At 36.1% G+C, this 27,804-nt stretch overlaps 1 protein-coding gene across 2 annotated transcripts; it reads right to left on the bottom strand.

The window, feature by feature from the left end:
* Nucleotides 1–350: 350 nt before the first annotated feature.
* Nucleotides 351–24,386, bottom strand: DENND10 (DENN domain containing 10). Of its 2 annotated transcripts, none has more exons than XM_074286876.1 (9): nt 24,299–24,386; nt 22,197–22,393; nt 20,863–20,942; nt 18,792–18,940; nt 17,503–17,614; nt 10,436–10,536; nt 8,587–8,694; nt 5,285–5,379; nt 351–1,869 (listed from the first exon to the last, which is right to left on the bottom strand). In XM_074286876.1, exons 1-9 carry the CDS (start codon nt 24,345–24,347, stop codon nt 1,693–1,695), a joined length of 1,068 nt encoding a protein of 355 aa, XP_074142977.1. In that variant the 5' UTR covers nt 24,348–24,386; the 3' UTR covers nt 351–1,692. The 2 variants fall into 2 exon arrangements, with proteins under 2 accessions (XP_074142977.1, XP_074142978.1); XM_074286877.1 differs by having other exon boundaries at nt 22,197–22,413; nt 24,299–24,370.
* Between the last annotated feature and the right edge of the window lie 3,418 nt (nt 24,387–27,804).

Raw genomic sequence — 27,804 nt, forward strand, 5'->3', positions numbered from 1 at the left:
TCTACAAAAAACAAAGCTAAATACAGAGAACACTAGGAATGGTAGAATGTTCACATAATATAGATTTTGACTGATGAAAAGGTGAATGTGTGGAAACATATTTTGGGCTACTGTTTCAGGAAGAGAAGTGGTCTGATTTGAAATTGCTTTGGAGACTTTTGGGAAAAATATCCCAAGTCCCAACTTTTTGGGGGTATGATTTACAGAATAAAGTTACAAAATAATCCAATTTATGGGGGGTTTTGCTTTTTGGTTGCAATTTTTCAATGATTCTAATCATGATGCCATATTTAGTCAGAGTTAATAAGAAATGAAAGGAAGGACAGATTTCAACCACCCACATCTTTATCAAGTATCAAAAATAATTGCATTTAATAATATAAGGAATCTGTGGTTTTGAAAACTAAGAAGCAAATTGGACTCAAAACAAAATAGACACAAAATAAACATGTTATTCATGCTATTCATTTTTATAAAGTGCAGATTTAGTTTTCACTTGGTTCCTCTTAGTAAACATCTTCTCAATTTAAGACCAAAATGAAAAACAAAGAAATGTTTGATTAAGAGCCTTCCAACACTCAGAAGAAGTGAAAGAAGCTTTTAATTAAGTTCTTTACTGAGTCTACTTTTTAGCAAGAATTCTTACGATGTCAGTGCTACGTTAAGAAAAAGCAAATATATGACCACATTAAACAAAATAACTGGCACATGTGGTTTGAACATTCATACTAAGGTGGAAATTTTAAAAAATTTTCCTATTAAAAAATTATAGCACATGAACAAGGATAGTTGCTTTGCCATATAACCAAACTACCAATAATGAAATCCTTAAAATGGTTCCTGAAGTTTTGGCTCTAGCAAAGAGGTGATTCTCACACTCATTTATTGACTATAAAAACTATTTCCGACACACAGACATCTATGTATTTTATAGAGATAGTATCTTCCTCCATCCCTCAGGAGTATTTCTATTACAACGATACTTGAAGTATATTGATGGCTTTAGGAGGCCACAAGCTTAATTCTGTTAATAGTATAAATATGAACTATTAAAGTTGTCTACTCCTAAGTATAAAATCTCTGCAAACCCAAAATTACAGGCAAAATGTTCAAAGGCCAAAAAAACAAACTGTTTTATACAAGAAAGTGCTCCTGCAGTGTCTTTTTAAATGATCTTTGAGACACTTCTGCAGAAAATTCTGTTGTCTGGCTCAGAAAATAGAGTTCCTCATGAGGAATTCAAGTTCTTCGTAGAAGATTACAAAGCAAAATTTCAGGCTGCTTACTGAAAATAAACCATTACTATTATTATGGCTATGTAATGAGATAAACTGGATTGATTTTTGTAGTACTAAATTGAAGGCTTTCTGGTTTTCTGTAACTCTGAAAAGCATCTGTTAATTTTGTTCTTATGCTAGGATCCAAGTTGTTTTTTGTAATATTATTTGTGGTAATGTTACATCATTTTGCTCAACTCCACTGACTTTATAAAACTGTGAGAAACGAGAAAATAAGAAATGTTTCCAGAAGTGCAGACCTTTCCAGAGGTCTTAAAAACCAAATATCAAAACTTTCAAATAATTCATTAAAAATATAACTTTTCCTTTTCTACTTTTAGAATCTGACATTAGTGGATCACAATAGTAAAGAAGAGCTTCATACTGATCACCTGCTATACAATCTATCGTGAAATCAGATTTTAAGCATTTGTTCAGCAGCTGCAAGATGACACAGAAAATTTTCCGTAGCTGGTGGAAATCGTTTTTGTTTCAATGTCTCAAAGCTGAGCTTTGGTTTCTCTCCATCATCTGAAACTTCTGCAAATGATGCCAGATTGGTCAAGATTTCTCTTGTTTTAAGTGAAATATCCTTTAATAGAGGAAAAGAAATGTGTATGTTAGAACTGGAAAAAACAAAAACAAAAAACAAAAACCCGGTGCCCAAACTCTTTACACCAAAGTTAATAACTAGGAGGTAACTTTAGAGGATAGCGGTTGGTGTATATATTTGGGGGGGAAGGGGCACTTCAGTGTGGGTGTGTATATGCCTGTATCCATGCATGTGCTCTTGAGGTGTGTGTATATATACATGTAAGCATGTGCTTGTGTGTGTGCACTTGAGGTGTATGTTTGTGTATGTGTATGGGTGTTTCAGGGGAGGTACACAAGTGTATGTGTGATTGGAGTTTGTATGTGGGTTAATGTGTGTACCTGGGATGTGAATATATGTACGCATGTAAGTAAATATATTTCTAGTGACCTATTGATTTGTGATTAGCACTGAATGGAATAAGGTGGTTTTCTCTTTAGACTATAGACCACCTTAGGGTTCTATTAGTCAAATTCCAGGTCCTGTGACATGAGCAATTCTATCAGTATTTTTAAAAACATGGGCTAGATTCTGTGCTGTGTGCTGGGAATACAAAGGCAAACATAATGAAATGGTTCCTGCCCTCTAAGGAGTTTATACTCTTGAGGGAATATACAACATGTACACAGACAAGTAAATACATGGTACATAATCTGAGGAAAATAATTTGGGGATATATTAAGTATGGTGCAAAGAATGCTAAAGTGGAGAGCCAGAAAAAACTACCCCTCAGTACCTACTAAATATAGGAAGTCAGTTAAGTAAGATACAACGTCTTTTGGTCTCCTTTCCTAAAAATGGGAACAATCAGTTCTGCTTTCTTTCTTCTTCCCCTTCAGCTTCTTCTAACTGAATTATAAAGTAATCAACCAATCAGGAGGTTGGGGAGGTAAGAATTAGGCAAGAAAGAATTGCAGGTAATTTAGAGACTCACTAATGGTTGACTATTTAGGCATATCTTATGTAACATTACCTTGATCATTACTTTGCAATAATATTATTAATACACAACAATCAACTCCTACTATAATATTTTGAAACATCACTTTTAACAGCCCTGGGTCAATTGCCCAGTAAGCAATGTATCTATGGAATTAATTAGTCCTCTTTAATGATATTGTGCTCAGTGTCATATTTACAACATACAAATTAATAACATTTTTAAAAAATAGATAATACTGTTTCAAGATGCCTTAATTGTATTTCCCCCTCATAAAACTCCCCTTTTCTGAACTTCCTTTTTTAAAAATTCTAAAGAAATATAAAATAAGCATTTCCATAACAAAGTACAATAGAAAAAAAGGTTTGTATCTGAAACTGTAGATCAATTATGTACCACTTGCTATACCTCTTAAATATACAAAACTTTCTTTTCCTTTTTTCTCTACTCCCTCCACAAAGGTATCTGTCTACCTTTTGATGTGACTTGACCATTTAGATTGATTTAATCACCCAAAGTTGTTCTGAAAATAATATTACTGTATATAATATTCTCTTGGTTCTACTTACTTCACTTTTCATTATTTCATGCAAGTCTTTCCAAGTTTATCTAAAATCATTACACTCAAGAGTTCTTATAGCAGAGTAACATTCTAACACAAACATATACCACAATTTGTTTAGCCATTCCCTAGTTGATGGAACATCCTCACAATTTCTAGTCCTGAACATTCTTATTCCTGTGGAGGGCACACCTCATAGTGGGCACCACCTTATAGTCACCCAAAGTCTAAACTATTAAATCTTATGCCCCACTTACTACTTACTTAATAAATTAATAAACATATCTCTTCCATGTTGTCCCTTTTTCTAGTCACAAAGCTGCTGCCCTGGTACATGTTTCCTTTGCTTCACACCTGCTCTACTTCTCTTAGGTCTCTCCTCACTCTCACCCATCCTCACTACAGCTGCCAAAACATTCTTCTTGAAGCACAATGTTGACTGGGGTAGTCCTCTCCTCAATGAGCTCCAATGGCTTCAAATTATCTTCAGCATCAACTACTGAATCTTCATTTGCCTTCTGAAGCCCTTCACCTCTTGAACTCTTTCTACTTGTCCAGACTTCTCGTTCTTGTTATCCACACGCTCTACAAATCAGGCACATAGGCCTTCTTGCTGTTCCTTGAATACAACACTTCTCCTCCCAGTCCCATGTCTGTCCCTCATGCCTGAGATGCTCTCCTTCATCTCTACCTCCTGGCTTCCTTCCAGACCCTGGTCAAATCCTAGCTTTTGTAAGAAGCCTTTGCAGGCTCTTCTCTTTTACCTTTGCAAGAGTCTTTCCTCTATGATTGTATTCCACTTCCACTATCTATCTTATATGGACAATTATTGCATGTTGTTTTCCCAATAGAATGTGAATGCCTTGAAGACAGAGACCATGTTTTTGCTATTCTCTGTATCTTCAATACTTACCATAGTGCCTAGTGCATAGCATTTATAATAAATCTCCTCTTTCCTACCTTCCACAATAGCTGTTTCAACGAAATTATCACTCTTTGAAGATGATATGATGGTACACTTAGAGAATCAACTAAAAAACTACTAGAAATAATTCACAACTTTAGCAAAGTTGCAGAATACAAAATAAATTCACATAAATTATCAGTATTTTTGTATATCATCAACAACGTCCAGCAGCAAGATATACCAACAGAAATTCCATTTAAAATAACTGTAGAAAATATAAAATATTTGGGAGTCTACCTGCCAAGGCAAAGTTAGGTACTATATGAACACAAACACAATGGCTGTTCCAAACCTCTTTTTTTCTCTTCTCAAACAACATCCATCCCTTCCCCCAACCCTCTCATCTGAAGTCCATTTTTCATTCTTAGCTGGGGGAGGAAAAAAAAAAAAAAAAGGCAGCTATCAAGTACTGCATTTTTCTCCACTTCTCACCACCTCACAACCTCTAGCTTTACACCTTACTATTTCTTCCTTTATTCCAGGACACACAATCTCCTCCATCCTCAAAGATTCTCTTCGGATCCCCCCATCCCTGCTATTCTCCTATATATGCATCCTCTACCTCCTGCCTTCTTGGTCAAGCTCACAAGAAGAACATCTATCTGCAGTGCATCTGCTTCCTCTCCTAAACCCCCCTCCAGCACAGCTTCCAACCTCATCATTCCTCTGAAATGACTTCTTCCAAATTACCAATGACCTTTGAAAATCTCAAAACTAATAGCTTTTTATCAACTATTATCCTTCTTTATACTCTTTAACATTTAACATAAATTACGTTCTCTTCCTTGATATTCTAAATACTCTCTCCTAATTCTCTTTCTAGTTGTCTCACCATTTCTTCTCCTCCTTTTCTTCTTCACTGCCTATTACATCAGATGCACTTTTAAAATGTTTGTGGGAGAAAAAATGTTTGAGGATTGACTGATTTAGAGAATCAAAGAATTACCTTGATTACTTGGCTGTCTGACTTTTCCGGATCTTCTGCAGACTGAACAATTAGCTGACCAATTTCTTTATGTAATTTCCCCATTGTCATGGCTTCTGTGATATACCAAGAATATTTATATCAGGTAGAGATTTTGAAATTTGCAGAATAAGATTCCTTAACTATTTGACAGAAGGGAAATGATTATTCCTTATGTTTACTAACACTAGTTAAGGAAAATTTCAAAATACAAACAACCACAAAGACTTTTTCTATGACAGAAAAATAATACCATGCTAGGAATGAAGGCATGTGCTACACATCAAAATTAAAGTGAAAACAAAATACAAATTTAGTTGCTCTTTTAAAATATTCTTGCTACAAACCCTGGGAATATATGAACACAATTGCAAAACAATTTTTACACAAAGGCAGATTTAAACAACTGAAGAAATATTAATTGCTCATGAATAGGCTGAGCCAAAATAAAAAGACAATTCTGACAAAGTTTATTTATTTATTCAGTGCCATGCCAATCAAATGATCAAAAAGTATTTTATAGACCTAGAAAAAATAATTTTAAAAATCAGCTGGAAGAACAAAAAGTCAAAAATATCAAGAGAATCAATGAGGGAAAAAAAGCAAAGGAAGCCAGTCTATCAGTATACCAAGATTTTAAATTATATGAAAAAATAAATAAAACAAAATAATTTTTCAAAAGAAAATGGTAATCATTAAAGCAATTAGGCACTAAGAAATAGAGTGGTGAATCAGTGGAATAGAGAAGGTATACAATGACCAAGTAATCTAATATTTAGTAAAACCAAAGATCTAAGTTTGGGGGACAAGAACTCACTATTTGACAAAAAATTGCTTGGAAAACTGGAAAGTAGTTTGGCAGAAACTAGGCATATACTGTTATCTCACACTCCACACCAAGATAAGTTCAAAATAAATAAATGGCGATAAAATAAATTAGGGGAGCATGGAAAAATTTGTCTGTCAAATCTGTGGATGAGAATTTATGACCAAACAAGAGAGAGAATCATAGGACATAAACAAGATAATTTTAAATACATGAAATTTAAAAGGTTTTATACAAACAAAATCAATGCAGTCAAAATTAGAAAACAAGAAAGTGGAGAAAAATAATTTATATTAAATTCTCTGAGAAAGTCTTAATTTCTCAACTACTTAATGAACCAAGATAAATACATAAAAACAACAGGCATTCCTCTTATAATAAACTGATGCAAAGTGAACCAAGAAGAGCATTGTACACAGTAAGAACAAAACTGAAAGGAAGAAACTGTGAAAGACATGGCTATTCTGACCAAGATAGTAGTAATCCAAAACGATTCCAAAGGATTCATGATGAAAAATGCTATCCAGAGAAAAGAAGATCTCTGAATAAAGATTAAAGCACTTTCTCTGTGTGTATGTGTGTGTGTGTGTGTGTGTGTCTTTTGTGACATGGCTAATATAGAAATAAATATATTTTACATGACTTCACATGTATAATCAAAGAAAAATATGCTTGTTGTCAGGAAAAAAGCCCCTTCTATTTCTATTTCTTAAAATAAAACCAAGCTAAGACTCTCAATACTACTACTACTACATGGAGTGTGGCTTTAAAACAGTGAAACATTGTCTTGATGCTCTTGTGGAATCAGTCTTATTACTTTATAAGCATAATTTAGGCTATTAAAATTTGTCTTCCTAGGGGCACAGTGGATAAAGCATCAGCCCTGAAGTCAGGAGGAACTGAGTTCAAGTCTGGTCTCAGATACTTAACACCTCCTCACTGTGTGACCCTGGGCAAGTCACTTAACCCAATTGCCTTAGCTAGCTAGCTAGCTAGATAAATAAGTAAGTAAGTCTTCTTGGCAAGAGTATTATGAAAGACACTTATCTTCTCAAAGCTCAAGGCACAAAAGCTCCCTAAAAACAGGAGATAACAATCAACAGGAACTTGTTCAATTATACTTATTTTTGCATTCTAAATATGAAACATTAGTATTTCACTCCAGATGCAGTTATAACAAACTTCCATTCTGTTGACTCTGATATCTGTAGAACCAAACAATTCTAAATAAATGGGCCAATCCTGAATGTTATACTTCAGCAACTCAAGTGGTCCCAAGTGTCTTTCTGACTTTCAATTATACACATATTGGGTATCACCAGCATCATACTACTTACTAACTAGGCTAAATTACTGAAGAAAAAATATTATGGACATGTAACCAGTTGTTATACTAAGAATGCACATAGCTTGTCTTCCAGATGTCTCCCACTACATGTGCTTTGTCAGCATCCTGAAACTCTGGGATTTACCATGTCCAATGAGGGAAGACTGGCCCTTCTCCAAGCTGTCATCAAGTTGATTGCTTCTAGGAGGCATCCAAAGAAGGGGAACTTGGTAAGGTGAGCTTAAGCCTGTGTCTCTGGCTACTCTGTGTTTCTTTTCTTGATTACATGTAGTTCTTTCAGCTTTCAGACAACCTTGTGAGTTTAAATGGCCTAGTGATTTCTGGGTCATTAGTGGTTATTAACTGTGCTTTGGAAGAAGTCCCTGGTAGCTATCATATCACTCTTAGGAAAGATGAGCTCTAGTTGGAAATGAGCTTCATCCTGGCCTGGCTTGCCAGAAGACACCTCCTGTGGTGGGGGATAGGTGCTGAGTCAAGAGTGAAATCCGAAATGCCTAATCTATAGTACTGGCAATTGAATTGTGTTTTAATATTCAAAGTACCACAGCACTTACTGTCATCACTAATTTAAAATTCAATCAATCAATGCACATTGAGCATGACAATAGTTATAAGCAACCTAATCTTTCTGTTAACAAGAGTTGATAAGAGCTCATTTTGTGGGTTTTTTTTCTGTATAAGAATAAATACTTGTTCTATATCATACACTGAGTACTTTTCTAATCCCTTCTTTGGAAAGACACTAGACACAACATTAGCTTTAAATAACTATTCAAAGATGTATTCAGAGCCAAAAATTTTGATTAAAGTTTTCCTAATCCCTCTCATTAGAGACCTGGCTTCCACCAGGCCTGAACTCCATATGGAAAGTATGCATTGATGCAGAGTTGAGGGATCTTCCTTAGAAGAGAATGAGAAGGAAAGGAATGCCAGCTCCTTGGGCCTAGCAGCAGTTATTAGATACATGATACATTATATGAACTCTCTCCAGCACTTACAAAGCAGGTCATACAGCTCCTAAAGTACTGTTTCTTGAAGAACCAACCTTAAAGATACAATTGTTCTCAGCATGTATCCTATAATAACAAAGTTACAAAACAAAGAACTAACCTTTTGCAGGTTGTGAAACTGTAATCTCACTATCTGCCAGATTCACAAATACATCATAAAGATCAGGTCTGTTGCTCACCTCAGGGTCCACAAATCCAGCAATGTAACCTATGCAACAAAGTCCAAGGTTATTCAAAGACTGAATATAGGCAGGGAGAATAATCCAGTTATGAACAATTCAAAAGGAACAATGTCTAAAATCTGTGGCTGCTACACTGAACCAAGGGAATCATATTTAAAATGTCCCACCAGGCTCTCACAAATTCATACAATTCAAATTGTCTCAACTTCAGGATTTAATAAAGGATCAATAGAACTTGAAGAAGTTCCCTTACTTTACAGCCATTCAGACATTAAACTGTATACGTTTTGACCCAGGAATACCTCTACTAGGTTTCTATCCCCAAACATGAAAGAAAAAAGAAAAGTAACCATACATATGAAAATATTTACAAGTGTTCTTTTTGTAGTGGCAAAGAACAGAAAATGGAGAAAATATTCATCAACTGGGGAATGACTAACCAAGTTATGGTAGATGAATGAAATAGAATACTATTGTGACATAAGAAATGAAAAGGTACAGTTTTAGAGATACGGGAAAACCTGTATCAACTAATCAGAGTGAAGAGGAGAAGGCCAAGGGAATAGCTTGTAAAGTAACAGCAATATTGTAAAGATGAGCAAACTTTGGAAGAAACATGCTGCTCATCTTCTCAGAAAAGCAATGAACTCAACGTGCAGATCGAGACTTTCTTTTTAACATAGTATGAGAATTTGTTTTTCTTGTTTGTAACTGAAGTTTTTTTTTTCTTGTTCTCTCAGTAGGGAGGCATAAGGGGAAGAAGGTGATTGTGAAAAAAAAAATGTAATAAGAAAACAATTTAAAATAATGTAATTCATATTAGGAATTGACAGTGGTAAGAAAACACAAGGTTTTTTTTGTTTTGTTTTGTTTTTTTGCTTGGTTTGAATTTTCTTTTTGAGAAGCAGCTATTTTTTGAAATCATATTCAAATGATTACCTTTCTCAAAGCACGTCTTCTTAACTAGCTAAGCAAACATTAGTAGACTTCTGAATTTTGAAATCTAATTTTTTTTTCTTTAGTCATCTAGTATTATTTTATAGAATGTCACCAGAAACCAGAGTGAATGTGACATGGTGGACAAAGGGTTAGTCTTTTGAGTCAGAATGAACCAGGTTTAGACTACACTTCTGACCGATATTGGCAAAATAAACTGGAATAAGTCATAACCTCCAAATGTGCCAGGGTAGTCTACAAGCCTAAAAATTGCAAATTGAGTTGTAGGTTTGCATTAGGAGTGGGTATTTCCTAACTAGGAATTCCATCCACTCATGAAATTACATGTTGGGGGAATAAGGGAAAGCCACTAGAACCACAGAATCAGGCTGAAATGCCTACTTCATGCAGCTGTTGTAAAAAAGGAGCTTTGTAAATTTTAAAATCTATACAAATGTAAGCTCTTGTATAGTTTTGTAATAACAATCACATGGTAGGCAATGATGTGGTTGTTGGTAGTCATACATGCCTGATAACTTTATTTTAAAGAAAAAGTTTATTTCTTTTTTGAAAGAAAAGAACATGACAGGGAATATAAAAACTATAAATAACCTAAGGCAAATACACATGCTATCATGTAAATTTGGCTAAAACAAGGTAATAATAATAATGACAAAAGGAACTAAATGGTCTCTGACAAAGTTCTGACCCACATCAACAAGTTAAAATCCTTAACAAACTGAATTTAACAAGAAATAAATGATGCTCTATGTTATAAAGCCTTGGTTCTAATTTAAACATTTTTCTAATCACTATAAACATCACTGGTACCTGTGCAAATCTTCAATGCTTCCAATTCATCAGCATTAAGGTGCACATATGAATGAAGAATTGACCAATCTTGTCGATGCCAAACCAAGGCAGGCAAAGTCCTGCAGGAATCAATTAAGGATTCAAATAATAAAGCAAGTGGAATTAATTAAAAATCCTAATGCCAAGCATAAAGGAGATCTGCAAGAGTCCTAAGAGACCAATTTGTAAGAACACAGTGTTAGAGTAGAAATCATCTAGGCCAACCCTCTCATTTATAGACTCTGAGAGCAGTTCTGTCCTATAAATTTAAAAAATTATTTTTTCAACATTGAGTCTATTATCACCACAAAACTATAACATTCTAAGTCTTCCACTGAAAAACTTAACTCGGGGGCAGCTAGGTGGCGCAGTGAATAAAGCACCAGCCTTGAATTCAGGAGGACCTGAGTTCAAATCTGGTCTCAGACACTTAACACTTCCTAGCTGTGTGACCCTGGGCAAGTCACTTAACCCCAGCCTAAAAAAAAAAAAAAAAAAAAAAAACTTAACTCAATCACCAATTAAGTCACAGTGTTAGGTTCAATTCCTTTACAGGCTTGTGCTGCAGACTCAGAAGGCTCCTTGAGTACCATTCTTTCCTGTTTACCCCCTGCTATTTTCAGTTAAAAAAAACTAGTGAGTGATGGGATCAATATATACTGATTATCAGTTAGAAATAGACAAAACAAGATCAAAGGGTGATAGCATCAACTTCATATTTGAAGTTAATTTCATTTACAAAGGCTGAAGTCGGTCATTTAAAATAGCAGAATGATAAGGTTTTTTTTGTCTTGTTTTAAATTGTGCTATAACTTTAAAAAATGCTGAAAAAAAAATTTCCATCAGCCAGTAAGACCAGCAATAGGCCTGGTACATTCATATACAATCTGAATAAGATCTCGAGTCCTTAAAGTATTTTGAAATTAACATATTTTTAAAATACATAACATAAAAATATTCAATTGACTTGAAAGGATCAAATGTAACAAACATTAAAAAGGCCCTGGAAAAATACATAGCATAGCCCTAGCCCTCAAAGTACCTCAATGAGAGATAAAATATATATATATATTTTTAAAAAGATATACTAAAAAATAGAATGTGATATTGTTTAAAAAAAGAAATCCAGACAAGAATTACTTGTTTTCTTGTAATAAGATTGCTTACCTTATTAGAAAATAATTGCTTTCCTTATTACATGTTAAATAATTGATTTACTGTTGCTGCTCTAGATTCCTTGTATCATGAGTGTTGCTTTCCATCTGTTTGCAAAGTTTGTAGTTTTAAATTGATTATAAGATATTTTGTTAGGGGAGAAATAAAAGCCCTGCTCTTTGCTCCCCTTCCCCCCCCAATCTAGAACTTATGCTTTCGTGGGCTCTGTCTTCATTTAGTGATCTAAAATATAATTGTTTCTCCCAGCTCCATAATTTTGCAATGACCCATCCTTTAAATACCAAAATATATGGCTCTCAGGATAACATTCTCTGATCTCCCCTCCCTCAATCTATAATAATCTTTCCCCTTGAACTCCATAGCACATTGTTTTAGAACTCTTTGATGTCCCCATCAAGGAAGCTAAATGGTGTAGGAGAACACTAGACCTGGAGTCAGAAAGACTTATCTCCCTGAGTTCAAATCTGGCTTCAGGCACTTACTAGCTGTGTGACCCTGGCAAGTCACTTAGCCCTGCTTACTTCAGTTCCTCATTTATAAAATAAGCTGAAGAAGAAAATGGCAACTATTCTGGTATCTTTGCCACAGAAACTCCTATTGGGGTCCTTAAGAGTCAAACGTGATTAAACAACTGAATAATGCCACCAAATATGCCTATCAAGTAATATTGAGCATCCTAATTGTTTTCCTTTCCCCATTATATTTTAAGCCTCATTAAGCAAGATATAGGCCTTATTTAAATATGCATACTACTCCCAGGCTAAGACCTCCCATAGTGCTCTTTGGTATATAGCAGGTGCTTAATAAATATTTGCTGATTGAATGCTAAATGAACAAGGTTGAGACCAAAGTTAGTTCATCTGACTCTTCCTCTGCTTTTAATTAAAAGCACATAAGATTTCAAACTTCTCTATTCAGTCAAATTTCCTATAGTTACCTCAAGTTGAATTTGCATTTCTATACTAAAATCTTGGAGTAACATAGCAAATCTTGTTTACTATAGCAGGCCTTTAAAAAAAAAAAAAGAAAAGAAAAGTATAGAGACAGAGCCAGGTAGCAGAGTAGCAGGAAGAATTACAGCAAAGGTTCCCATCCCACAAAAAGATCTAGAAAATGTATCAATTGAGTCTTGATCAGCAAAGAGAAAAATAAAATCAGTGAGTCATTTTCAAGCCTAGATAGGCAATAGGGAGACAGAGAGATAAGGAGACACTTTGAATAGAGTCTAGACAGGAATCGCTTCACAAAGTATTCTATTAAAGAGAAAGGCTATGTACACAGAAGAAAAAAAGAGTCCCAAATCCAGCCAAATGGGGTCTAACCTTGTGTATAGTACAGAAACAGAAGACAACTAGGGGCTGGGCTGCTCACTGCTCTGTTCTGGTCCATACATCCAGGACTAATTGAGGAGAGCTCCTAGGCCTAGGGCAAGGCTGGCTGGACAAGGTTATATATTGGAACAAGAAGCAAATTCAGAAAAGCTACGTGGTTCTGACCCAAAAATCAAAACAAGGTCTCCGCCTTAGCCAAGCCTGAAGCATGTAATAGAAAAACCAGGAAGGAATCACAGACCAAAGGGAAGCTTTTCAGACGGCTGAATGTGACCAAGTCTACTGATAAATCAACAAAGAAGCAAGTCCACAAGTGGGTTGCTAAGACTCAAATCCAGGTCTGGAGATGTACAGAGCTAGAGGGTAGAAATTAGATTGTGCCCTAGAGTAAAACATCTGGGAATTAAAGTTTCCAAGTCCCCAGCCTGAGGTGTCACTGAGATCCTTGAGAAATACAATACTTGATAACTCCAAAAAAGCAGTAGCAGCCCAAACATTCCTTGCAAAAGCACACAGAGCCCAGCCCTAACATCAAGTCTGAACTCAGAAAGTAGGTCAGAAGAATAGACAAACAAACAAAAAAAAGTTTACCAAAAAGAGCTATGCTGGCAAGGAAGCTCAAGACCCAAATGAAGAAGAAAATGACTCCAAAATACCTATAAGCAAAGCCTCAAAGAAAAACAGTTTGGCTACAAATTCAACTAGAATTCCTAAAAGAGAGAAAGGAAGAATTTTAAAATGTTTTTATATATGAATGAGAATACTAGAGGGGAAAAAATTGGAAAAGATCTATAAAAGAAAGAATTGGAAAGGGAATCAACAGCTTGGCACAGATATACAAAGTTTTAGGGAGCAACATATTCCCTAAAAATCAGAATAAAATAAACAGAAGTTAATTATTTCTTAAGACAAATAAGAAATTTTTTTTAAGTCAAAAGACTGAAAAAAGTGAAGAAAATATAAGGTCTCAAAGTAAAAAAAGACTGACCTAGAAAACACATCAAGGAGAAAAAAATTAAGAATCATTGAGCTACTTGAAATACAGTATAGTTGTACTAGACCTATCACTATATTATAAAGTAGCAGTCATCAAAATCATTTGGTATTGGCTAAAATATAGAGTACTTGATCAGTGGAATAGGTTAGGTTCACAAGACACAATAGTCAATGACTATAGCAATCTAGTATTTGATAAATCCAATGACCTTAGCTTCTGGATTAAGAACTCACTATTTTACAAAACTTGCTGAGAAAACTGGAAAATATTATGGCAGAAACTAGGCACTTACCAATACCTAACACTCTATACCAAGATAAGATCGAAATGGGTTCATGATTTAAATATAGTGATACTATAAGCAAATTAGAAGAACAAAAGATAGTCTCAGTCTCTCTCTCTCTCTCTCTCTCTCTCTCTCTCTCTCTCTCTCTCTCTCTCTCTCTCTCTCTCTCTCTCTCTCCCTCTCTCTCTCTCTCTCTCCCTCTCTCCCTCTCTCCCTCTCTCAGATCTGTCAAAAAAGAACTAGAGTACATTATGAAATACAAAATGAATAATTTTGATTATATTAAGTTAAAAAGGTTTTAAACAAACAAAGCCAATGCAGACAAAATTAGAAGGGAAGTAGAAAACTGAGGAAAAAAAAAATTATATCCAAGGGTTCTGATAAAGGCCTTATTTCTAAAATATATAGGGAATTGACTCAAATTTATAAAAATACAAGCCATTTTCCAATTGATAAATGGTCAAAGAATATGAACAGATAATTTTCAAATGAAGAAATTAAAACCATTTCTAGTCATATGAAAAAATGCTCTAAATCACTATTGATCCCAGAGATGCAAATTAAGATAACTCTGAAGTACCACTACATATCTCTCAGATTGGCTAAGATGACAGAAAAAGATAGTAATAAATGTTGGAGGGGATGTGAGAAAACTGGGACACTAATACACCATTGGTGGAATGCTGAACTGACCCAACCATTCTGGAGAACAATATGGAACTATACCCAAAGAGCTATCAAACTGCATGCCCTTGGATCCAGTAGTGTCTCTACTGGGCCTATATCCCAAAGAGAACTTAAAAAAGGGAAAATGACCCATATGTGCAAGAAAGTTTGTCGCAGCCCTTTTTTATAGTAGCAAGGAACTGAAAAGTAAGTGGATGCCCATCAGTTGGGGAATGGCTGAATAAGTTATGGTATATGAATGTTATGGAACATTACTGTTCTATAAGAAATGATCAACAGGATGAATCTATGGAGGAAAAAATGGGGGAATGGACTTTAAATGAAATACTAGACTTCTAAGGATTCCTGATGAAAAAAGAAGAGTTTCAGAAAATTCTACTACCATTCCTCTTTCAATTATTTTCTATTTACTCTTTATATAGCTTGATTGTACATATTTGTTTATTTATTGCCTCTCCCATTAACTTGCAATCTCTCCTTTAAGGATAAGGCTGCGTTTTGCCTCTTTTTTAATTCTTAGCACTAAGCACAGTGCCTGGCATATACTAAGGGCTTAATAAATGTTTGACTGGCTGATGGAAAGTAAATGCATGGGACTCAAGAGAAGCACATAAAGGTAAAAATGAATAAACAATCATAAGGGACTAAACAGAGTTAAACTGTTTACATGCTAATGCAGGGAGATGATACCTGTGTCATCTCTGAATCCTATCATCATCAAGGGTCACACTGAAGAGTTTGACTAGACAGAAGACCTAGAAGTGGTTCTATTATGTTTTGATGATGTTAATGGAAGAATAAAAAGATAGGAAGGGGAAAAAAAGAGGAATGTACTGGGATGGAGAAGAGAAAGGAGAGGAAGGATAAGATAAGAAAAATTATATAATTAGGTCACACAAATAGAAGTTTACATATATATAATAGGAGAAAGGCAGGGGATGAATTGGTCACTGAACCTTACTTTTATCTAAACTGATTAAAGAAAAAAAACATATATAAACATATACAGAGAAATAAATTTCAATGAACAGGGAAACAAAAGGGAAAGAAAAGGAAAAGGGGTTCATAATAAGAGAAAGGCTATATCAAGAGAAGAATTAGTCCTAAGAAAAACAAACACTAAGGATATAAGAAAAAATATACATGACAATTCTGCAGTGGCAAAAAATTGGAAACTGATGGAGTGTTCATCCACTGGGGAATGGTTGAATGAGTTAAGACATATAAATGTAATGAAATCATATCATACTAAAAGAAATGATAAGAGCAGTAGTTTCAGAGAAACCTGTGAACGTTTCTATGAATGGATCCAGAGCAAAGTGAACAATAAACAAAAATGTTATTTTACAATGACAACAATATTTTAATGACAACTTTGAAAGACTGATGCAATGACTAATCACCACTCTAGAAGACTCATGATGAAATATGCTAAGCAAGTCCAATTACTTAGAGTGATTTAGGGTGATAGAATGACAGTGCAAATTAAGATTTTTTTTAGCATGGCCAAAAATGTTTTTGCTTTATTATACATGTTTATAATGGGGGTTTCATTATTCTTTCTCCAAGAGCAGAAAAGGTAGATTTTTGTTGACTGAAAAAAAATTATTTTAAAGATAATTTAATTGATAATCTTGAATTTAAATATTACAAAAGAAAGGATTAAAATTAAAATTAATTAAAACTTTAAAATTTTTATATACAAAAACAACTTATTTTATGCTAGTCATTTTAAAAATTCTTCTCAAAATCAGTGATTTAGGGGATTTCCATTACTGTCATTTCCCTTTAAATAGAGAAGTATTAAAATACATCCCTTTTCTGCAATTACTTTTAAAGCTATTTCCTTTGCTTAAGATCACCAAAAGTTCTTATCATTTATATATGTCAAACACAAAGTTAATTTTTTTAAATATCTAAAATGTGGAATTTATAAAGTTCTTAACTGTATCTTTTAAAATTAACTGATTGATTGATTTCTAGATAAATGCATTTTCAAAGGGCCTGATAGAGGAAATAACATTTTCCTCACAAGACTATGTAAAATAGACAGTTAATGTGCTATTATTATTATCTCCATTTTATAGTCAAGGAAACTGAGCCTCAGAATACCCAATGACTTGCTGGCATCCATCTAGCTAGTGGGGGGGCAAAACTTAGGTTCAAATGTTAATTTCTTTACTCCCACTAAATCTTGCTATTCCCTACTTTCCCTCTCTAAACCACAGTTTATTTATCTATAAAATAAGAATGTGTGAGAAATTACTATGATGACTAGTCAGAGTTGATTTCTACCTAAGGAACACCTATCCTTCCAAGAACACATAAACAACCAAATGACCTTTTATTAAAATGCTGGTATTATTAATAAAATGATTAAATTATCCAGAAATTACCTAAAATGTGATACATGCTTTCTCTAATGTTTCTTCCAACTCTATGTTTTAGTAAAGATGTTTCAAATGCTATTCTACATGCTGCATTTACTCTAAACATTCACCAAAAACACAGCAAAAAGCCCCAAGCAACATTCTGGACAGGTTAAAAATGTTGAATCACGGTATAATACCTTGTAAATTCCTGGATAGCTTCTATTCTAGGGTGGTACACCACAATTCTCTTCTTTAGCATTAGAGCAGTATATAAGATGACAGTTTCCATTCCAAATTGAGACACCACATCTTTAAAAAAAAATATTTATTACATTAAAAATTTTATTATATTAAAACAACAGTTTTTACTAAGAAAAAAACAATCTTGTTTAAAAATATATACTTAAAGCTATTTTATTTTAATATAATGAATTATTAAACAGATTGTGCAATTATGCAGATATCTAAACATTCACATATGTATCTTTACCAAATAAATATAACAATATGTCTAAGTGATGACTCCATACTATAAGACCAGCCTGAGCAGCCAAACACATATATGAAAGGGTATCAAAATTCTGATCTCCTTGTGCAAAGATATCATCTCCACTGGCTGTCATACCACTCCTAAAGCTTTACTCCTTTAATTCTTAAAACCTATTAGGTCTTTCTACCTGTCATCTAAGGGAGGGGGTGGAGGGAAAGAGGAGGAAATTTGGAACAGAAGGTTTTACAAGGATCAATGTTGAAAAAATTACCCATGCATATGTTTTGTAAATAAAAAATAATTAAAAAAAAAAAAAAAAACTATTAGGTCCTTAAGAATTCTCAGTCACACAGCTAATACAAGTGCGAGGCAGAATTTGAATTCAGATCATTCCTTACTCCAAAGTTTCTGGGAGATATGTATCTTAGATACATAATACTGACATTTTGGCAGGGGAAAAGAGAAATGAAAGACAGGGTATTATAATAGCATGGCCACAGAGAGGCAAGATAAGACAAAAGGTATGCAGGAGCGATGAAAGAATAACAACAATCCTTATCAACTTTAAAATTATGTTTAGGACTGACCCTGTGAAAATATTTTGGTAAACAAAGACTTCCACAGTCAAATGTTCTCAGTCTCTGTATTTCTTGAAGTGTTAAACCCTATCCTTTACTGACTCTCTGTGATTCTAGAGTTCCGCAATATGGAGAGCAAGGAGAGGGAACCAGGTTAAAGCTGGGGCAGGAGGAGGCAGAATACAGAACCACAGAAATGAAAGAGAAAATGAAATCCTAGATGATAATGGGTTTGAGGTGTATGAGAAGACCCTAGATACAGTGATGAGGAGATTAAAAATTTTTTTTTTAATAAAAGAGGCAAGGATTCTGGCTATGCGCCACCAGGAGCCAAAAGTCATGAAATTCATGAACTGGTGAAGCTATTCTCATGTTATAAGAGCGATAATACATAGACATAATATTCCATTTTGCTTACCTTTGATAGAACCTGCAAGGTAGGCCTTTCGGGCATCAAAATCTTTGCTAAGGAAAGAGCCATTTTCTTCACTCTGGCATATCCCCTTTGTAAGAACTGCAATGTAACTTTCCATCATTTTAACTGGACTCCCATGTTTTAAGTACATTCTATTAAGGAAAAAAAAAAAAAACAAAACTTGTCTTTTTCTCAAGAATATACCATGCAAAGAACAAATTAGTATCTGTCCTGGGTACCATCAAATATTTATTAAAACTTTGAAATCTGTTTTAATTGAATTTTATCATCATGTATGAGGTGGTTTAAATTTAGGCAAAGGAATGAACAAGAATTCTCTAAATTCCTTAAAGCCCTTCAAAACAACATTACTTTCATGCCCTAGAACACTGCCCTTACACCTTCCACCTCCTTTTACATTTTACATTCATAAGTGTGTTCTTAGAAACAATAACCACTTCACCATTTCTGGGCTACCTTCAGATCTCAGTTTAAATTTCACCTCTACTTGAAACCTTCCCCTATCTCTTAAACAGAAGAGATCTCTCCCTCAAAAGACATTTCAGAACACCTGCTGATCAGTCTTTCCTATGCCCTCAACTTATTCCATTTTCTTTAGTTACTAAAATTTGATATTGTCTTATTTATCTTTGAAGCTCCCTCAGTACCAAATAGGATAATTTGCCCCTTAGCAGTCACATAAATGTTATATAAATCACTAGAATTTTTTTTGACAGAACAAAATTTTAAGCTTTTTTTCCCCCCAAAAAAAGTGCTAAGACTCCCAGATATATAATCAGAATTCTCAGAGGTGAAGGTATTTATGGACAGAGATAGAGATTGAGGGATACCCACCCACATAAACGTCTAAATTTCCCATAACAAATGCACCAATCATAAATTATCCATTCAAAACTATCAAAAATGCTGACAAATTTTCTACCACAATTATACCACAGATTTGAAGTAAGTCACTTCTTAAAGTGTCTTCCTCTTAAAAACGATGCCAATTTTTTCCTTAGGAAATGCCAAGAAATCTGGTATTTGGGGCCTGCACTACTCTGTAGGCAACATCACAGGGAAGAAAATGAGAAGGAAACAAAATCAAAAAATTAAGACAGATCATTAATAAACTGCATCTGTTGTAGACTGGGCAATGACATTGTACATCTCCTTTGCTAAATTTAATTCTTCAACAATTTATTGAGAAAATAAAAAGAGATTCAGGAAAATCTTTATAGAAATCACCAAAAAGCATTATAAAATGAAAACATGCACTACAATAGAGAAAAATAAAACAAGCTCTATAGGGCCAGATGCCTGGCCTCTGGTCACAGCCTCCAATTCATAATGTCTCTACCTTGTCCGTATGTAGCTGTTTACCTGTTCTCTCTTCCAGGAAACAAAGACTCTCTTTTGCCTTTTTTCATAATCCCCAACACAAGGCAAACACCTATTAGATGCCTGATTAATGTCAAGTTTTGGTAGGCAGTTAAGAGAACCCAGCATGGAAATAGCAGGCAGGAAAATTACAGGGCAAGGAGACAGAGGTCTGGTCATAGAGTCGAAAAGACCCGAGTTTGCATCCTGCCTCACCTACTTAACAACTATGTATCCTGAATCAAAAACTGAATTAGACTTGGGCCTTCCTTCTCATTCCAGATACAGTTATAACAGACTATTGTTTTATTTACTCTCACTGGGATAACATACTCATAGAACCAGACAATTGCAAGTAAATGGGACAATCCTGGGTGTTATATTCCAGCAACTCAAGTGTCTTTTGACTTTCAATTAGCCATGGTTTTTCCAGGAAGAAATGAATTTTAAAAATATGATTCTCAGACCCAGAAGTTGCCAGAGTAAAACTTCAACCAAAATCCACCAAACTAAAACTTTTATTTTATTAGATATTTTTGTTTAATCCTCAGGTAACCAGAAAATTTGATGAGCCTGAATTCATCATTCTAAGGGAAGTCTGCCTGCATTCACACCAGTACCATCCTAAGGAGTCTAATTTCTTACAATCTGTACATATCTGTAGATTAGCATTAAATATGAGTTTCATACAGACCTGCACAATATCCTAGTAAAGGCAGCATATTTCTCAGGGTTAAAATCTTTGGCAGTCAGAACAATAGAAAAATGAGTCACCTATCCAAAAGAAAAAGAGAAATATACTTTCAAAAAGACTCTTTAAAAAAGCAATATTCATATTATAATAAAGCAAAGAGACAATAAGGTATTTAAAGAAAAATACAAAAACTATAAACATTATACTCAATGTTTCTTATACTTAACATTCAAGACAAGGGGGGCAGATAGGTGGCGAAGTGGATAGAGCACCAGCCTTGAATTCAGGAAGACCCGAGTTCAAATGTGATCTCAGACACTTAACACTTCCTAGCTGTGTGACCCTGGGCAAGTCACTTAACCCCAACAACCTTGGGGGAAATATATATGATGGGGGAAGGGAAAAGGAAATAAGCATTCATAAAATGCCTACCCTATGCCAGGCACTGTGCTAAGTACTTTACAATTATTATCACATTTCATCCTCACAATAACCTTGAGAAGAAGATGATCTTAATATCCCCAAAATGAGTAAACGGAGATAAAGAGAGGTAAAATGACTTGCTCAAGATCATACAGAATATCTAAGTATCTGAGGCTGCATTTGAATTCAAATCTTTCTGACTCCAGGACCTTCCAAGGTTTTCATTCAATTCACTGTACCACCTACCTGCCTCAGCAAATGAAATTTCATATAAATAAATGGCTTTTATCTACCAATCAGGTGACTTCTATTACAAAGGAGCTGTGTGACTGCTCAAATTACTGAACCTTTCAACTCATTAAGACAAAGTTATAAATCATCTGTCCAGGTGCCCTGAAAGAAGAGGCTTCTAAGCTAAGACTTCTTGACACCAATGAAATCATAGATTCAGATTTTTAAAAAACTTCATTCTTTTGAATCTCTCCTACCACATCCATATGATATTCAATCTCTTTGATTTAAAAAGCTGCAATATTTTTGTTGAGGAAATATTTTCAGATTTTACATACACATACATACTATATACTTGTGCTTACCTTATTTATAAAAAGAGAATGCTGGACCTGGAATCAGGAAGATTTTAGTCCAAAACCTGCCTCAGACATTTATTAGCTGTGTGACCCTGGAAAAGTCACCTAACTCATCTGCCTCACTTTCCTCATCTCTAAAAAGAGAATTATGATAGGGCCTACCCATAGGGTTATGAAGAGGACCAAGGAAGATATTTGTAAAAAACAAACAAACAAAAAACCTTGAAGTATTACATTAAGGGTAGCTATCACCATTATTATAACAAGGAAATACAGAAGACCTGGTATTCCCTTGCTTTTTCCCTTTATTCCCTTGCTTACCGTTTTTAAAACAGAAGAATCTGGAACTTCAGTTGTTGTGACATAAAACCATGTTCTTCTATACTGGCCATATACAAACGTGTGAAGCTGTTGATTTTCACCTGTGAGGCAGCATTTTCTCAAAAGCATCTCTCTTAATTCAGCTGTGGTGGAAGGGTAACACCAGACCCACAGAGTATCTCCATTTGTGTCTTTTTCTATGGTGGAAAGATGTCCACTGTGAGAATGTCAAACAGCATTAAGGAAGTGAATTGATTGGGTAATAAGATCAGTTTGCTCGAATAGTCTGCTATCCACTTAACAAGGAAATCCTGACCATGTAAGTACGTTATTTCCAGTCTGAGTTTCAGTTTACTCACTGGTTAAAAAAAGGAGTATGGACTAGTTGCTTTCTAAGAGTCTTTTTCAGCTCTGGGTGCAATCAATGGTTCTATTTAAAATCATCCATTTATAACTCTGGTATTAAGGAATATTTTATAAAAATCTATTTTCTGATATTCCAGTATCTACCATGGAAGTCACCCGCCCCCAATTATATTTAATATTCTGTATTTCATTTGAAGAGCTGGAGTTTTTAAAAAATCAATAATCATTTTAAGTTCTCATCTAAATAAGAAAATCCTTCTTAGAATCTTAGGATTTAGAAACATTAAGTTGTTTTTTCTTTCTTTTCTTTTTTTACTTTCAGGTACCATCATATTGAATCATATTCATATTCCACTGACAAACCACATCAAACTAAATTACAATCAAGACAATGGCATAGTCATAAAAAAAAACAACACAGGAATTTTGAGATAAAACTTCTTGCATTTGTTTCTGCAAGAAAAAAAGCTTTAAGAAGATCCCCAAATCAACTTTTAATTTGGATGTGTGCCATCTTAGATAAATGTTTTCAGTTAAAACCAGATTTCAAACCACAAATTTCACCAATGTGGTTTTGTGCTTTAAGAAATCAACTTATGGAATCTAACGGATCTGGGTTTCATATAGCAAGTTCACCATACATTATCGGGGGAACCATTCACTTCAGTGCTTTGCTACCCCAACCTCCCCCCAAAGGGCCATCCATGTCCTGGAGTCAGAAGACTTGAGGTCACAGTATTGGTTTAGTCCCTTTCTAACCATAAGACTCAATTCTTTTTCTATAAAAGGAGAGTGGAAATATTTGCCATTATCCATTTCACTGGGGCTAGCCTGAGGGAAATCAAGGACTACCCAAACAGGGATTAGTAATAATAAAAATACCAAAGAAAAGAAAAACATTCTCTTCGATTTAACGTCAATAAAAATAAAGGAACATTCAGCACGTATAATGCTTAAACTAGATTTTGGGGAGGAAGGGTGTGCAGGAAATAAGTTTTACAATCTCGGCAGTGGCCAGCTGCAGACAATTCCATTCATTCATACCCATTATCAATCTCAGACTATCAGAAGGGGGTGGGAAGAAATTTTCGTAGAAGCGGATTTAGAGGTGGGAAGAACCTCAAGGTGCACCCATTTTACAGATGAGGTAACTGAGGCCCCGAAGGGGCGGGCGACTTTCCCAGGATCATGTATACAGTAAATATAGCAGCTAAAGACTGCAGAATATTTCCTCCATCATACATAGGATTCTTATGTAGAAGAAAAAAAATTTTGGATGGGGGAGGGAGTCGAGGAAGGAAGCACGAGGGGGGGTCGGGGCTGGATTAAAGCATTCCGAGTAGCTAGGAGGGAGCGGGGCCGGGCCGGCCGCCGGCGCCGCGCGCAGACCTCCAGATAAAGGGGGCGGGGGGGGGGTCCAATCCCAGCGCTCCTAACTAAATCTGGGCCAGAAGGGGTCGTCTCCCCGACAGCACCTCCAAGCACTTTGGACCCTCGTCCTTCCAAAAGCCCAGTTCCCGTACCGACCCCTCCCCGCAGCGCGGAGCCGGGCAGCGGGGGGAGGGGAGTGGGGCGCGGAACCCCGGACCTCGTGGGGGGGCGGGGGCGGCTTTCCCCCAGAGGACACTCCATCTCGAGGCAGGGGAGAATGGGGAGCGGAGGGGAAGGGGCGAGGGGAAGGGAGAGGAAGAGGGGTGCGGAGCCCGCGGCGGGCGGGCGGGGCGCGCAGCGCTCACCGATCAGACCCACTCCCAGCATCAGCTGAGCCGCCTCCGCCGCGGCCATGTTTCCCCGCCGCCTCCGCCCGCAGAGTCGAAGCCCCGCCCCTCCGGAGCCCCGCCCCGCCCCTCCCTTCTCTTCCTTCCTGCCCCCTCCCTCCTAGGCTCCTCCTTTCTCCCCCTCCCCTCCGGTTTTCTCTCCCTTCCTCTTCCTCCTTCCTTCCTCCCCTACTTCTCCCCTCTACCCCTCTCTCCTCCATTCCCCTGCCTGCTTCTTCTCTTCTCCCGATCCTCTCCTCCCCACCTCCCTTCCTCTCTCTGACTGCTCCTCCTCTTCTCTTTCTCTTCCCTCCTCCTCCTCCTCCTCCTCCCTCCCTCCATTCTGTTTGCCCTTCTTCCTCTTCCCCTTCTCTCTTCTCCCCCTCCCTCCATTCTCCTCTTCTTCTTTCCCACCTCCCTTCCCCCTCTTGACTCCTTCCTTCCTTTTTTTTCCTTTCCTCTTCCTCTCTTCCCTTCCTTCCCTTCTTCCTCCTTCTCTCCTCCCTTTCTCCTGACCACCTTTTACCTCTCTGACTCTTGCTCCCTTCCTCTTTCTCCTTTTCTTCCTCCTTCTCCTTTACTCCACTCCTCTGGGCCGTCCCCTCCTCTTCTCTTCCCCTTCCATCTCTTTTTCCCCCTTCCTTCTCCTCCTCTCTCCTACATGACTCTTCCTTCCCTTCTTCCTCCTTCTCTCCTCCTTTTCCCCCATGCCTTTTTCTTTTCCCTTTATGCTTCTCCACATCTCTGTACCTTCTCCTCCCTCTTGTTAAATTAATTACCTGAATTAAAAGAAAATGAGACTCAAAAATCTCCAAGCATGTCGATTTAGCGACAAAGTATGCAATTGCCAATTGCAGAGCATTATTATAAATCTAAATGAGAAACATCAGAAATGTACCTGATTGATTGGAGTATTGGGAAACTTTCCATGGTTGCTAGAGCCACTATCCTATCAGACCTCACAGAATCTTATACACACCTCTTAACCTAGTATGACTTAGAAAAAATAAACTATATATGTAATTAAATAATGTGATTAAAAATAAATGATTGATCAATAGAACAGTATTTCACAATTCTTGATTCTTGAGAGATGTATCTCTCTCGAATCACCTTACATAAAACCTAAAATATATAGGCAGAAAGCATGATGATAATAAAGGCCTCATTTATAAAATATATAGAGAATTGACTCAAATTTATAAGAATACAAGCCATTCTCCAATTAGTCAAAGAGACAACTTTCAGGTGAAGAAATTGAAACCATTTCTAGTCATATGAAAAAATGTTCTACGTATTTAACATGTATTGGTCTACCTGCCATCTGGGGGAGGGGGTGGGGGGAAGGAGGGGAAAAATTGGAACAAAAGGTTTGGCAATTCTCAATGCTGTAAAATTACCCATGCATCTATCTGGTAAATAAAAAACTATAGTAAAAAAAAAAAAGTTCTAAATCACTATTGATCAGAGAAATGCAAATTAAGACTACACTGAGATGCCACTGCACACTTCTCAGATTGGCCAAAATAACAAGAAAAGATAATCAATGTTGTAAGGGATTTGGGGAAACTGGGACACTAATACATTGTTGGTGGAGTTGTGAACTGATCCAACCATTCTGGAGAGCAATATGGAACTATGCACAAAGGGCTATAAAACTGTACATACCCTTTGATCCAGCAGTGTCTTTATTGGTTCTCTATCCCAAAGAAATCATAAAAAAGGGAAAAGAATCCACATGTACAAAAAAGGTTTGTAGCAGCCCTTTTTGTAGTAGCAAGAAACTGGAAATTAAGTGTGTGCCCAACAGTTGGGAAATGACTGAATAAGTTATGGCATATGAATATTATGGAATGTTATTATTCTATAAGAAGTGATCAGCAGGGTGATTTCAGAGAGGCTTGGAGAGACTGATGCTGAGTGAAGTGAGCAGAACCAGCAGGACATTATACACAGCAACAAGATTATATAATGATTAATTCTGACAGATGTGGCTCTTAACAGTGAGGTGATTCAGATCATTTCCAATAGTCTTATAATGGAGAGAGCTAGCTGCACCCAGAGAGAGGATTGTGAGGACGGAGTGTTGATCACAACATAATATTTTTACTCTTTTTGTAGTTGCTTACTTGCATTTTGTTTTCTCTCATTTTTTTCCTTTTTGATCTGATTTTTCTTGTGCAGCACGATAAATGTGGAAATATATATAGAAAAATTACATATGTTTAACATATTCTATTGCTTGCCATCTAGGGTAGGAGATGGGGAAGATGGGAGGGAGGAAAAAAATTTGGAACGCAAGGTTTTTTGTTGAAAATTATCTGTGCATATGTTTTGAAAATAAAAAAGCTTTAATTAAAAAAAAAAAAAGCATGATCACGAAATCAGTGCAGATGAAAAAATCATGTAATTTAATATTTTCTTGTTCCTGGGGTGTAAAGGTCCTGTTGCCTCTCAGTTGTAATCCTTCTCTGGGAGGAGGTTTCTTTTCTCTGTGAATCTTTTTCCTCTGTCCTCTTCTTCCCCTCCAAATGTATGGGATTGCTGGATTTGTGAACCCATGGGACGTATTCTCCTTGACCCAATCCAGAACTGACTTTTCAGACTAACTTCTTTTATCCTCCCAGAGAATGGTCATAGAATAACTCAGGGGCTTGTGGGAAAAATACTTCAACCAATGAACTTGCTCCTCTTAAACTTGTAAACTCCTGTTAGGATTACTAAGTGAGAACTCGGGTTGTCTGGATATGACAGGTGAGAATACATTCATTGTAAAGGGTCCATTTAGCAACAGTGTAAAAACTATATTGCATTAATAAGGAAATGCATCAGCAGAGAAAGATTCCCATCAAATTAAGATGTTGGGAATATGTAATATGGATCATTTGGCTCAGTAATTGGAGTGGTTTGGAATATATATACACATATACATATGCGAAGGTCTAGTCTAGCTCCTCTTGTCAGGATAAGCAAAAGTCCTTGCCCCACGTTGGGCGCCAATTGTATCGAGCTGTCGTCTCCAGAAGCTGCCGATCGCTCTCTGGGAAGAGATCTGCTGTGTCTACTCAAATCTCTCAGACAGATTCTTCTTCCTGTAGAGAACCGTTGTCTCCAGGCAGTTGCTGTTAACTCTTGTCCTTAGAAGTGACTTCCCTTCCTGCAGAGAGCCCCATCAGGCCTGATGTAATGCAGAGGCCTTTTTTTATCTCTGGGAGTCCTCTCTTTTATTCTCCCAGAGAATGGGCGTGGGATAATGCAAGGGCTTCTGGGAAGAACCACCTCAGCCAATGAGCCTGCTCCTTCCATCAAGTCAACCTGAGTTCTCACCTTGTAATTGTCCAACCTGAATTCTCACCTTGTCACTATCCAGACAACCTCAGTTCTCACCTAGTAATCCTAACATCTCCCCCTTTCTTTTGATTTAGAACATAGGACAGTCATGATCTTGAAACATAAATCCATCAATATCTTTAACTTTGTTAAAG

Source organism: Sminthopsis crassicaudata, chromosome 2 (assembly GCF_048593235.1).
Source record: "Sminthopsis crassicaudata isolate SCR6 chromosome 2, ASM4859323v1, whole genome shotgun sequence".
Lineage (NCBI taxonomy): Eukaryota > Metazoa > Chordata > Mammalia > Dasyuromorphia > Dasyuridae > Sminthopsis > Sminthopsis crassicaudata.

What these genes read in the sequence shown, in the direction of transcription:
- DENND10 (XM_074286876.1), bottom strand. Translation starts at nt 24,347, where the DNA reads ATGGCCGCGGCGGAGGCGGCTCAGCTGATGCTGGGAGTGGGTCTGATC. An exon ending in AGTTTCACAACCTGCAAAAG is followed by an intron (nt 5,380 to 8,586) that starts GTTAGTTCTTTG and finishes GGTATATCACAG; the next exon opens with AAGCCATGACAATGGGGAAA. An exon ending in CAGACAGCCAAGTAATCAAG is followed by an intron (nt 1,870 to 5,284) that starts GTAATTCTTTGA and finishes CCTCTATTAAAG; the next exon opens with GATATTTCACTTAAAACAAG.